The sequence below is a fragment of the Pagrus pagrus genome (assembly GCF_965226575.1).
Source record: "Pagrus pagrus genome assembly, chromosome: 13".
Classification (NCBI taxonomy): Eukaryota; Metazoa; Chordata; class Actinopteri; order Spariformes; family Sparidae; genus Pagrus; species Pagrus pagrus.
Window position 1 is genome coordinate 24,826,912 of NC_140197.1, and position 14,129 is coordinate 24,841,040.

Here is a 14,129-nt window from a genome sequence, read left to right on the forward strand (position 1 = left end):
TTAGTTCTGCGAGTAAGTAAGAAGTAAGATAAAAAATCATATCAAGCTGAAGTTTAGACCCAATGATGGCGCTGTTGCAATCCATCAAATAGTGGCTGACAAGTTTCAGGAAACTAATACGTCAACCTCAAGGTGACGCTACCAGATATATTAGAGGATCACTCAAGTCTGGGGAACATGATATGAAAATATGTATAAAATATCATGGCAATCTATTAATTGTTTGGATATTTCATTATTTCTGAACCAAAGTGTCGCCAACATGGCTAAAATGTATTAGTATACAATGAATCCTCTAGGAGCCTAGCAGGGTAAATGGTTTAATTGTTTATCAGATTAATTTTTCACGTTGGTAACGCTGTAAGACTGTTGAACATCATCCTCATTCTTACATAAACATACAAATCCACAGCCACAGTAAGAGGTAAAAGATTTATTTTCAATATTACAGCTTACAAAGTCACTGCAAAAAGATTTTCAGGGAGACTGGAAACTAATTTCAACTTTACAAAGGCGATAGAAAAAAGGTGAAAATTTGAGATTATCAAAGTGATTTTGTTGTAAAAAAAAAAACAAAGAAAAAAAAACACCAAGGCACTGACAAACAAAGGGAAAATGTATAAAAAGCCGTTTACTGCATTGATAAGATTGCAGTCTGAATTACTCACGTAAAAATACAGTACTTTGAACATGTGTGAAGTGAGGTAAGCATCTGTGAGCAATCCAGTGCTTTCTGTGTCTGCAGTGCAACACCTACTGTAGACCACAGGACATGTTATTTCATGACATGTGGCTCCGTTTACAACATATACAAAAATAGGCAGGTTTTTTTTTTTGTTCAACTGGAGCCACATTAAGGTCACAATGCTGGTCGAAATGCCCCCAAGGCAGCATATGATTTAACGTTGAACAAGATAATAATTCAGATTTTTTTTTGATGATTCGTGTAGAATGTAAAGATAACTTTGTACACAGGTCCCTGCTGTGGCAATTTGATAATCCACTGAAAAGAGGTCAAACTGTGCATTCAAGGGGAGAAAATATTTAACGTAGCTTCAGCCTAAATATTATCGGAGGTGTACTTTCTTTTCAACTGTATCACTTTCTTGATACAACTCTCTTTTTAACATGAAGGAATGTGACCACCCTCCGTTCATTGCCAGCAGATCGTTACAGATTTACAGCAGTAAACACTCACAAATACATATGAAGATGGAATCTCTAGCATACAGACACCATGATGAGGTGGATGGAGAGAGTGGGAAGATCGGAAAAGCAGTCTGAGTGGAACAAAAAATAAAACTACAATAGAAATAATGCAGAAAGGAAACTTCCAAAAATGTTCAGTCCATATATCTTTTTATGGCAGAAGACAGAATGCAGTGACTCTTTTTATACGTACCAAGTAAAAAATAAATTACTTAAAATGCATTCTCTGTTCAAGTCTAGCAAACTCTCCACCATCCGACTGCATGGTATCATGCACCGCTCACTTCCTCTCTGGCAAAGGGATCATGGGTACGACGTTAGTGCATTCAGTCCAACTCCCAGTCTTTGAGAGCGAAAGGGAGGCAGGAACGAAGAATGGCTCTTCGTATCCAAATACATGTTTTCAGCTCCTTCACTCTGCCCTAACTTCTTTCAGTTGCTCCTGTTCAAGTTTCCCTCAGGCGTAGCTCCTCCAATCTTTAATGCGTCTGCTCTTCACAAACCCCTCACAACTTGCGAATGACGATGACAGTGGTGAGAACGCCAGCCAAGAAAACACCCACCGTCTGCCACGTGGGTGTGCCAAAGTAGGAACGAATACCCTCCTAAAAAACATGAACAACAAACCATATATGAGCATGTGTCACGCAAGCAATCAGCAGCAGAAGCTCAATACTAATTAATGATGTTTGAGCTGCGTTTGATAGCAAGCTCCTTACCCAGCCACCTTGCTCCCTGATCCAGTTGATCAAATGATCCTGGAGATAGTCGATGGTCCAGTTGATTATTGTTCTGATGATATCAGGAACTTGGGTCAAAAGAGCCTGAGAAGGTGTAAATGAGAGATGATTCAGCCTTGTGGTCCTTGTTAATTAATCCCAATACAATAAGCCAGGTCTCACTTTGTTTTTGTTTTTATAATTCGGTGAGGTACAACAGAGGAGTTTAACTCACTTTGATGACGAGTCGACAGGCAAAGTAGAACAGCGCCACCACCCTGCCCCAGTTGAACTTTCCATCTGAGAAGATCTGAAGGGCAACTTCCATAAACACGTCTTTTGTGGGATTGAGTGCGGAGTTGTTTATCATACTGAGGAAGACAACATTTAGCAATTAGGGACAAGCTAATGCTATAGCGCAAACTGCAGATGGAGGGCAGAAAGTGAATTATGATACAAAGTGATACACAAGATTCTTGGTGATACGTAGGAAGCTGAGATAATGCTCATTTATGCAGTGGCTACTACTTTGCCAACAGTTTCCATACTTTGTTATGTTAAAGTCAGTTTTTTTCCCCTTCTTTTTTTGCTGGAGCTTGTACCCTTTTAACAACAACAACAACAACAATAACCAACTTCCCTTTATCTAATCCATTCTGCTTTTCACTTCCGTGCTCCTCTAAATTTCCCGCGTCATTAGAATCACATGACTGCAATCAACCTATTCATAATTGCTCAAGCCTGGAACTGGATTGAACCGACACATGAACAGGTAACTCACCTTTGGAGCTCTACATTGCCATCCAGCTCATCTCCAATCTGCTGCAGGCACATGGCAAGCTTCTTGTGGTTTGGGTCACACAGCTCTCCTCCACCCAGCTGTGCCCTGGTCACTGTGGTTTTGCTGTCCCCATGGCGCTGAACCCGCTCGTAGATGAAACTACACGAGACACAGACAGATAATAGCAATTGTGATCTTATTGCCCGATTCAATACCAAGTTAAACTTAAGTTAGTAAGTATGGCATGTACTCACTCTTTTAACAAAACAGCTCCTACTTCCAGTATCTGATCTTTAGTATTTCCTGAAAGACAAAGGTCAGGGTCATATTACACCAATGTTGACACAAGTTTTACAACCAGTTGCCTCCGATTAGAAATAAATTGAGTGAAGGATCGAAGAATCTAGAACCGTTTACTTTCACTTTAACACGAATCTAAGGCTATCCTTTACATTGAGTTACCATTAGAGTAAACATTATATTATTGAGTGTTTGTCTGTTAATGGATATATATTCGTGTGTATTCTTAAATACGTTGTGTTTGTATGTAAAAGCTACCGTGTGAGTGACATTTACGGTGTACAAAGGCAGCACATAGAAACACTGCTATTTGTTAGCTAAGTTAATTAGGCTCAACTAATTTGCCGAAGTTAGTCAGTGTTGTGTCTGCATAATATTGCACGTCTATTTTGGACATTTTCGAGGTGAAATAATGCTCCTATTTCCACGTTTTGGGTTTGTTAAAACATATCTGCTAACTCATCCTTGTATCCAGGCAGCTAACCGAGCTAACTTATCTATAAAAACGCAGAGCAAGTGCTAACAGCTAGCTAACGTTTAGATTAGCTATCTTGCTAACCTCAGTTCAGCTAGCTTATCTCACTGCTGACAGACAAACAAGCTACAACCGCAAAACAAGCGATAGTGGTTAAAGTGTCAGATTATATATGTGTACTACAGTGTTAACGACGCTGTCACAGTCAACTTAAATGTAGCTATAACATTGCTGATGCTAGCTAAGTACCTTGCTCGCCTACTCCCGGGTGTGATGCCATCTTGTTGTCTTGTTAAGATTGTTCGTACTTCCGCACAATCATGTGACAATTTTTTATTTGTTTGTGTCAACCGCAGCCGAAGGCGCCTCACGGTTTTCAGACGTGCTGCTCTTCATCAAGCCTGATGGGACTGTTGTGCTGCTGCGTTCACGTTGCGTTAAGTAAGAGGAGGTGACATCATCCACTGTTGACTATGTTTTACAGATCAGCGTGACGCACACAGCGCGCGCGGACGACGTTTTCACAGAGTTTGAACGACAAATGAACAATTTAAAATATTATATTCACGCAATTATCTGTGTATAACCGTCTGTAATGGTAACGAAACAATAAAAACACATGTGTTGATTTTTTTTTTCTTTCAGCCTCGCCTTTTCTGTGACGTCATTTCCCGTCTCTCGCCGTCTTCCGTTCGTCGCGCGCACTCTCAGGCCTCTTTACGACTCGGCTGGCAAAGATGGCGGACGCACAAGTACGTTCAGCAAAACGGCGTGGTGAATTTAAATCGATCATTTTACATTTTAACGAACACATTTACCTGATTATATTACCTATATGCCTTCACGTAGCCTTTATACACGCCCCTGGGCTATTTCAAATCACTTTCAGGCATTTATCTGCCATTTGTTGATGCCGTTCTGTATACCCTCGTGTAACGTTGAGCTAGCCGGGTTGCTAACTCGGTTAGCCTAGCTTACTACAAGTGAACTCCCAAGTAGCAGTGCCTTTCTTTGTACATACTGCAAGCGGCAGCGATTCGCAGCAAAACATTACCCCTGTAATTTATCTTAACGATATGTCCTTTCAGTTAAAGGCGATCCTAGTCCTTCATTTGAGGAAGTAAATCTTAGCCCTTGGGGCCGGGCGGTGTTAGCTTATGCTAGTGCTTCTGCCGAGTGCAGGGAAGTGTGGATGGCGACGTGGTTTCTGTGTTAACTTGCCGATCTTCTTATTTTCACAGACCGAGCGGGCTTACCAGAAACAGCCCACCATCTTCCAGAACAAGAAGCGTGTTCTGGTCGCTGATGGTGGCAAGGAGGTCAAGGAAAAGCTCCCCCGTTACCACAAGAGTGTCGGGCTGGGCTTCAAAACCCCAAGAGAGGTAACTTGAATTGTCCAATAAATAATCCAAACTAATGTAGACACTATTAGAGCTGTTCGGTTGTTTTTGTTTGCTGCAAATGATGTCTTTCTCACGATGGTCTTCCAAGCCTACTAGGTTTTGACGATAATGCCTTATGGCAATGCTGATGCAGTCAAGAGTTATTAAAATAACCTGTTTTCTTAGCAAGGTAATATGTAATGTATAACTCTAACAGTGACTTGTTTTCATCAGGCTATTGACGGCACTTACATTGACAAGAAATGCCCCTTCACTGGAAATGTCTCCATCCGTGGCCGTATCCTCTCTGGTAAGTTTAACACTCCACTAAGACATTTGCCTGCAGCTCTGGCTTGGGATGCTGAAACAGTGTTGACCTGTGGCCTTGCTGTCATTTAAGCATTGCTTGGCTTTATTATAACACAGATAATGTCAAAGTGACCTGTAAACACTTAAAAGCATACCTGACTCTACAGTAATGATTAAGGTATTTATCTTGCACGTAATCCAGAAATATAATTTACAAATGAAACAAAGTCCTGGACTAGTTTAAGAAGTCAGGAAATGGTTAGTCAATTTTGTTGGTGTACAGGTAGGGACAAGTCTAGAAAATGAGTTTAAATGGTTTAATTTTAGCACTACGTGGGTCAGAATGTTACCGAGTATTGAAGTCTCAGTTTTTGCTCTGTTAAGCACAAGATGAACACTATCTTACTGCAAACACTTAAAGCAACCCAAGCCAGAACAGTCCTTCTATAGGCTAACTTACCACAAACTCCTTATTGACTTTATATTCTTGTCACTGTCCTGCAAATGATGTTTTTCTCACGATGGTCTTCCAAACCCTCTGGGTTCTGACGATAATGCCTAATGGCAAAGCTGATGTAATGGAGTGACACTTTTATTTAAAATAAAATTAGGCTACTTTTTGTTGTGTTTTTTAAGTCTTCACTCTATTAATAGAAAGGGTTAAAATTCAATTTCTGTTTTCTGTGCGGTCTACAGGTGTGGTGACCAAAATGAAGATGCAGAGGACCATCGTTATCAGACGCGACTACCTGCATTATATCCGCAAGTACAACCGTTTTGAGAAGAGGCACAAGAACATCTCTGTCCACCTGTCACCCTGCTTCAGGTAATTAACCTTTCATGGCTCCTGCAGTTGTAGCAAACATGGAAATGTGTGTTCAAAAAGTCTGAACATGGTGCAGTGATTTGTTTCCCCCCTCGGCCAAGTTTGATATCGGGTTTAATTTCATAACGGTGAAATTGAAAGGCACAATCAGAATTGGTGTATTTGTCCTGTTATAGGTCTGTTTAAAAGTCACTACTTGTGATATGATCTTGCTAAGAAAATGTTTCATAATTTGCTGCAAATGATGTTTTTCTCACGATGGTCTTCCAAGCTTAAGAAGCGCTGACGACAATGCCTTTGGCAAACACTGATGCAGCTTAGCTTTACACCTTCTGCTAAAAAATGTTGTGGTCAAAGTTACCTCAACAATTAATATCTGTCTCGATTGTGTTTTTCTGCAGAGATGTCACAGTTGGAGACATCGTGACCGTCGGAGAGTGCCGACCACTCAGCAAGACTGTGAGGTTCAATGTCCTCAAAGTGACAAAGGCCGCTGGAGCCAAGAAGCAGTTCCAGAAGTTTTAGATGTGACTTTGAGCAGGAAGGCTGATGTTGGCTAACTTGTGTCACTGTCAATAAAGAAAATCTTGTTTAAATAATTTCTGCTGTTTGTCTCATCACCCCCCTTGGATTTTGAACTAAATAATATATATATACATGTAAACAGTTCTGCTCCTTCTGTTTTATTTGAGTGTATTCAGTTATATGTTTACATAGTAATTTATGTGGTGGCACACTGCATAATATCAGCTGGTATATTTTTGTAGATTGCCTCCTGAAATGGAAGAAAATCAATTTTATTGGATCTATCATTTTGAACATTAAATTAAAATCTTCCTTTTAAAGGTGTTATTTTTAAGAGTTGATTTTGAGTGTCATTCCCACCTTGTTATATACTGACGCTTTGGGGATGACAGTCAGCGTGACCTACGATCCTAAAGTTTCAGTATTTAAGTTAACGACTCAAATCAACTTTCTTACATATGGGATCTTTTCAAAGGACAGTAATATCTGCTCTGAACAATTGGAAAATTAAAGCCTGAAATGCTAAGCAGAACGAAACACTCAACATAATTAAAGTGGTGCAGATCACATTCAAAATTATGTTTTTGAATTTAAATTTCAATACTGGATGTTGAACCGAACAATGAGCAGTAAGGAAAATGCATCCCAAGATTTTCTTAAACTTAAAGAAATAGACCAGCCATTCTAAACAAATGTATTTACTCCATCTAAAATCAGCATGCCAATAGTGATGTGGCAGCTAGGCTGAATTAGTAAAAAAAAAAAAAAAAGGTTTTCTGCTCCTTGAATGGCCTTTTCAGCCTCGAGCATTCACCAGACCTACTATTAAAATTACCCCAACTTTACACAATCAGTCCCAAGCACAAACAGATTTAAGACATGACTGGTGGATACAGGGAGGTCCCTCTTTCATACATTTTCATCCTAAAGATATCGTACAATCCCTTTCTTTAATGTTATAAACACGACCAATGTTGGGAAATCTGGAGTTTTTATGTGCTTTTTGGATTAGATAATACCAGAATATACAGTAAAATGACAAACAAGGTTGTGGGGGTCGAGATGAAACCATATATTTCTGTATTTGTAGAGGCTGCATGCTGGACCCACAGTAAGAAGGCCCTTGATCCTCATAACTCAACTAGCTGTAATAAATACATTGTTACACATACACATTATTTTCATGCTTTATCAATACAACAGTGCACAACAGCGCCTCCCAGTGTTTCAACAAGGTCACAACATTTTCTTTCCAATAAAAAAAATGTGTCCTGCAGATGGCGACAGATGACTGTTTGATGCTTGGAGGCAATTTAGGACACTGGGTCAGGTCTCATGTTTAGTATGGTGCACTGGTGGAAAGTAACTAAATACATTTACTCAAGTACTGTACTTGTGTACAATTTTGAGGCACTTGTGCTTCACTGGAGTACTTCAATTTTGTGCTACTTTATAGTTCTCCACTACAATTCAGAGGCGGGTACTGTACTCTGCTACATTTATTTGATACCCTTAGTTACTTTGTAGTTTCAGATTAATAATATAAAGTCAGTAAAATAAGCCCTGTTTTATAATGTAAAACATATTGTTCTGAAATGGGCAATTCTTCTTAATCAATATGTTTACTTTTGTTACATAAAATATGTTTTTTCTCTAATATTTCTTTGAAAATTTGAATTTGTGACATTTTTGATGCATGAATTTCACTTGTATCAGAGTATTTCCACACTGTGGTATTGCTACTTTCACTTAAGTATAAGATCTGAACACTTCTTCCACTGCTTGTAATGTGAGACGAAGTAACAAGTGGACAATGCAGGATTTTACAGCTATGAACAGACATATTGCTGAGCAGGAGGGGGGAGCATTATCAGAAAAACAAGGTGATTGATCACTGTCGTCCGATGGCTTCGGCCTCAGTGTGATGACGCTGTGGCATTGAGAAGATTTGACCTCCTTCTTTTGTACATTTCCAGCCGTGATGATGCTCAACAGTGTCTGAGATCCGTACGCTCAACAAGCTTGGATGCGAGTGCATTCATGGCCCGTCTGCATCAGCTGAGTCATTTGCATTTGTCCTTATTTCTGCTCTAGAGGATGACAGCATTTCTGTATGGGAATCAGTAAATCCGTCCCCCCTCCTCCATCCTCCATTTTGCACTCAGCCTGGCCTTCTGTCTGCTGAGTGCCACATTATTAACATAATGATGCCGTAGATGTTTATTCTCTAATGCCCCAGTGAATGTGGACCATATGGCGATGACGTGAAGAGGGGAAAGTGCTTCATGTGAGCTCAGCCGTGAAAGTAGTTCCATCACAATCATTAGCAGAGTTTTGAAATAACCAAACATTTTCCTCAATTATAGTTTTCCCTTCTGTGTTTGTTGCACTAACAACAATCCCAGCTCTCCCCCCACCATGCTACAATATTTACCTAAACAGCAGAGTCTCAGCTTCTCACCACAAATTGGTCCTCTTTTGTACCGGGGGCTTTCCCAGCTCCTTCTCTCCATGGGCGCAGACACTACAGGAGGGTGGGACGGCCTCAGGATGTTCTCTGAATAACAGCCCCTCTCGTGAGCAGACACCCCGGGGAGCAAGGCAGCCCAGCAGGCCACCCAGCCCACATGAGTGCATACATGCTCCCACAGAGTGTTTGTCTGAGGGCAGAGGTTCTGATCCCTCAGAAAGTCCGAGCAACCATAATAGACCCGGTGTTGAACTGTGCTGTCAGAGAAGCATGTTAGTGTAGCTGCTGGTTATCTGCTGATCTATGTATGTGTGTTCTTTAACTTAATCAAGATAAGAAAGTCAGGATAAAAACATTTGATAGAACTGGTAAACAATCTTCATCTTTTCATGATCTACACATTTATACGCAGGGAATTATGGCGCAAAAGTTATGTAAGATTTAGATTTTCAGTGTGTTGACAGTGAAGAGGAACACTTGTGTAACCAGGCAATGAAATAAATTGCTCAAGTGAATCTTCACTGTTGTGACACAGTTAGATCATTTCAGACCATCTTGAAAGCCACAGGATTTCATTATACTATTTATGACCCTTCCACTTTGTTCCAATTCAAATAACAAATCAGCTGCTGGGTTTAATTGTATGTTACGTAGATTATAGAGATTGTTTTTCTTTCTTTCTTTCTTTCTTTCTTTCTTTCTTGTTTTTTGTCACAGATTTATTGCTGGTTTAATTCAAACATTAAACTCCAGTGCTGAGGACTGCCATTAAATGGCAAAAACATGAATTGTTTGTTTTTGATTTTAGCATATTCAGACCTCCATGCATCAAATCTTGAAAAGTGAAATCATGTAATTCTCCAGGCGGTGATGTGAGTTTCAGTGACGGAGAAGCCATCTCATGTTTCTGCTTAATAACTCTCAATTTTCCATTTGGAGCCATCACCAAAAGGTGGAGGTGAACAGTGATTTAACAGATTTAGTGCTCCGTCCGTCACGGGCTGACGACCCACCGAGGTCAGCCCGGTCAGAGGTGGCCTTCTGTAAGTCTGTAAAGAGAGTAAGAAATGCCATAAACAGATTTTTATAGAAACTCCTGGATGGATGTCTGTGCTTTGTGTGTGGCAGCAGACACACTCAGTCTTTTGAACTGTCTCGCTTCACATTCCTCCACTCTGCCAACATGTTTACCCAGTGTCACGGAGCATGCTTGCAGTCGTGCTTACTTGTGTATCTAATGGCAGGGATGTTAGCTCAGAGGGTCGACCCAACGAGGGTAATGGCCACTATGAAAACAGAGGCCTTCTGGTGTCCCAGCAGGAGGCGTGGGCATGACGGAGGAGGAGGGGGTCGTATAGTCCCATGCTGGACCGTCGTTCTGGGTTGTTTGGAGGCTGTCAGCAGCTTCTCCAGCAGAAGCAGCAGCAGAGGACCTGATGGGCTGAACAGATGGAGGTTAAATGTAGACGAGCCTGAGCTGTAACAGATAAAGCCCTTCATCCTCTGGTCTGTTTGAACAGATGTGCAGTTTAAGACTTTTTCAAATGTGCATATGTGCATTCATTATCTATTTACTCTATTGGTCTAGACTGTGGCTAGGGTGGGTGTTCAAAATGTGAACGTGCGACCAATCTTTAATACTTTCAAGGCGTATTCTTACACCGCAGACTTTCTTCTTGCCATTTTTTCCCTTCAAAATAATAGGCATCCATTGAACCCGTCATCACTATCCAGCGTCTCACTGCTGGGATGCACAACAGGAACACTGTGGGCTCCACTTCAGGTCAGCGCAGGGTCACTCTCCACATCTGGACGTGTCATCAGCCCTCCAGATCCGCACAAAGACAGCCAATGTCCTTCCACCAAAGACGGACTGCAGTCTGACAACATCCTCCTATAAAATATGTTGTGTCGCAAACAAATGATGGCTTGTATGGGCTGCAAACATATTAAATGTGGTATTGTGGGGCCTACTGTCGGGGGTTTGGTATTGAGAGAAAGGGAAAGTCGATCTGGTGGATAATAAGCATGTCAAGATCTATTGCTGTCAGGTTAGAGGTTCTGGTCACAGCGATCAGTGTCTGATATCTGCACCGGGAGCTTCTTAACTGATTTTAAGTGATTTACCAGATGTGGCTCTTCACTCACACACACCTTTAATCTCATCAGAACCGCAGAGTGTGTCCCTGATAACGTGTCTGTCAGCACATCGATTACTTAGATTTCTGATTTGTATTTTCATGCGAGTTAAAACAATCTGATGGGTAGAGTTTTGAGCCTGCAGAGCTCCATGTTCAAGAGTATCAGTGACACAACCTTGATTGATCGTCGCTCACCTGGCCTGTCTGTTAAGCCGAGAGCCAAGCAACACATCCAGTCCGCTCCTAATTCAATATTCTCATGTTCACGCCTGCCCGTCAGACAGACTGCATGTCTGGCATGCTTGAGCATAGTGGGCATCTCCAATTTTACACCATGTTGTCAGATCAAAGTGTGGGGCTGGCGCTGGCGGGTCACAGGACGGGGGTGTTGCGTGCAGCAGCGCTCTCGGGTCATGTGTGAACCATCTAGCATGGCTGTCATCGGAGCATCCCCGGGGTGTGCTCTCGATGACTGATGGCCTCACGCTGGAGCCCCGAAACCTACAGTCCAGAAAACAGGCAGATCTGGACCGCAGTGCTATGTGATGGTGCCAGAGGGCTTATAGGCAGGCAGATGGAATATATTCATGTACACAGATATGCTCTGTTTTGGCTACAAATGCATGACGTGACATTTTAAAGCACAACAGATGAAGCAGATCCCCTCCACACATGTATTAAGGCATAAATAAAGGCTCTCTAATGTAATTACTCTGATATGCAAATATTTTTAATTTCATCATAACTGAGACAAGATGTCTCCTGCTTCACTGTGAAGTCCACTCTCATGTTTGAGCGCTGGAGGCCTCACGTTTCTACATCACATTTGTTTATGCTGAATATTTGACCAATTAAAGGTGCAATATGTAAAAATTAGTTAAAAGAATGTGACGAATTAACAGTTTTGATGTTATGGCATCTATGTGTGAAGTTAGCATGCTAACTAGCTAGCCAATGCCTGTTACAGTCCTGAGATAACACCCCACCACTGCTCTGAGCTCCCAGTCCGGGCCGCTAGTTGCATGGCTAACTGAGCTAACTAGCTAATGGCAGTTATAGTTAGTTTATTTCTGAAAGGGGAGTACAGATCTTTCTCTCAAAATCTGATTTTCAATGAGCACAGAAAATATTTACACTCTAGTGTCAAACTCTACACATAAATCTTTTTCACACTGAAGCCAAAAAAAGAAGTTTTTGAGTGGACTGGGACTTAAGTGAAGTCAGAAAACAACAAAGAAGTACAACACAACTACCGGAAGTTTCGGTCCTTTGTCCGCGAGAGTTTCTTGCATTCTTTGAGCTTCTGTTTGAGACTGTAACAAAGGAACTGTAAAGTGTAACACTTCTCTCTATGAAAGGTAACAGGAGAAACTCAAAGCAACGCCCCACAGCAACAGTTTGTGCTGCTATTGAGCGGCTCCTCTCCAGCGGGAGGAATTCACCCCGGCAGATGGCGGGGCCGAGGCCCCCGAGGCCCCAGGCAATGCTACACCCTGGGACCCGGATACCTAATCGTGCCCTGTTGAGCCTCTCACCTGCTGCTCCGCCGCTCACAATGTTATCTCATCTCCCTGACCTATTGTGGCTCCCACTGGTGATAATGACAGTTGAGAGACCCACGCAGCGCCGGAGCAGAGGCTCGCTCTCCCCGGAGAGAGGCAGGATCATGGGAAACCTCGGAGTAATCGATCTCTCCATCTCGCCTCCTCTGGTGGATCTCGTTTCTTATCACGACCTGTGGACAGCTTGTGTTTAAGGCTTTGATTTTCAGTGCAGCTATTAGAGTTTTTTTTTTTCAATTAGGTGTGGTTGGTCCCTTTAACTCTTTGACCTTATATGTTGTGGTGAACATAAAGAGGAAGTAACTTCAGTGCACTTCAGAGGGAATATTTTAATTAGACAGCAGAGCAAAGCAGCGTAATGAACAATCTGACATGATAAATAAGACATTTCATTTGTTTTTTGATGTTCTGTTGTTATTTCTCTACAGTGTAATTTCACAACGAGACAACATTTCCACTCTGAGCTCATAAACTATCCAGACCATTGATTTGGTCTCGGGTAACCACACTTGGTTGCATTTTGAAAACCCAGTTCTCGCAACCTTCTTAACCAAACCACAGTGCGGTGTAGAGTCTTGTTGTTGTTTTGTCCTCCTTTTTTTCTTGCCCTCCACTGTTTTAATTTTCGCTCAGTCATTTTCCCTGAGAAAACACCATGCAGTTCCTGCATGACCTCGGTTCCCACCGGCTCAGTCAGACACACAGCGTCACAGTGGCCCAGTTCTCACTGAGCTCCAGTGGATCCTTAATGAGACTTTCATTGCTTCGGCTCCTCGTCAGGCCGTATGATGGAGTCAATGAAAATGATCTGCTTTGTCCGAAATAACTGGGATTCTCAATTCTGTTGTTCGACATTTTCTCAGCAAATGACTCCAGATACTTGATGAGAAATTGAAATTACAAGAATGTTTTCTTGTAACGATGTTCAACATAATTGGTTAGTTAGGCCCTGTATATTACCACTACAGTACACATTATTTCAGAGTCACTCCAGTTATTTGGTATTCCACCTCTATAAAGTCCTACACTTCCCACAATGCAGTTCAATAAAAATGTCCTTCTTGCATCCTGAATGTTTGTGTCCATCAAACTCAACACACATGAATTTGAAATCTAACTAGCTTATTTTTTTCAAATTTGAAAAGCTTTGAGAAGCTCATAAGTACTTTTTTTGTTGTCTTTAAAGGGGCAGTTCACCCAAAATATCAATGTATCATATATGAGAGGCTAGCTAACTAACGCATGAACGCCATGGACGTTACATTATAATGTGGACACAGTGTTCCACTGAGCTAGCCGGCTAACGTTTTAGTGCCCGACTACCTTGAACAGAAATAAAATTATTTTTAATCTTGCGGCTCCTCTTGACATTCCCAATTTTATGGGACCGAAAGGCTTATCTTATGGGAGTCAAACGAGCCACGCGGGCT

At 41.5% G+C, this 14,129-nt stretch overlaps 2 protein-coding genes across 2 annotated transcripts; one reads left to right on the forward strand and one right to left on the reverse strand.

The window, feature by feature from the left end:
• Window positions 1–418: 418 nt before the first annotated feature.
• Window positions 419–4,087, reverse strand: LOC311268388 (apoptosis regulator BAX-like). The gene is made up of 6 exons (XM_084372017.1): window positions 3,734–4,087; window positions 2,964–3,012; window positions 2,710–2,868; window positions 2,164–2,299; window positions 1,929–2,033; window positions 419–1,814 (listed from the first exon to the last, which is right to left on the reverse strand). Exons 1-6 carry the CDS (start codon window positions 3,762–3,764, stop codon window positions 1,716–1,718), a joined length of 579 nt encoding a protein of 192 aa, XP_084228143.1. The 5' UTR covers window positions 3,765–4,087; the 3' UTR covers window positions 419–1,715.
• Window positions 4,088–4,129: 42 nt separating this feature from the next.
• rps11 (ribosomal protein S11) lies at window positions 4,130–6,600 on the forward strand. Its single transcript, XM_084372018.1, has 5 exons — window positions 4,130–4,236; window positions 4,726–4,866; window positions 5,101–5,176; window positions 5,872–6,001; window positions 6,403–6,600. Exons 1-5 carry the CDS (start codon window positions 4,222–4,224, stop codon window positions 6,524–6,526), a joined length of 486 nt encoding a protein of 161 aa, XP_084228144.1. The 5' UTR covers window positions 4,130–4,221; the 3' UTR covers window positions 6,527–6,600.
• Window positions 6,601–14,129: the final 7,529 nt, after the last annotated feature.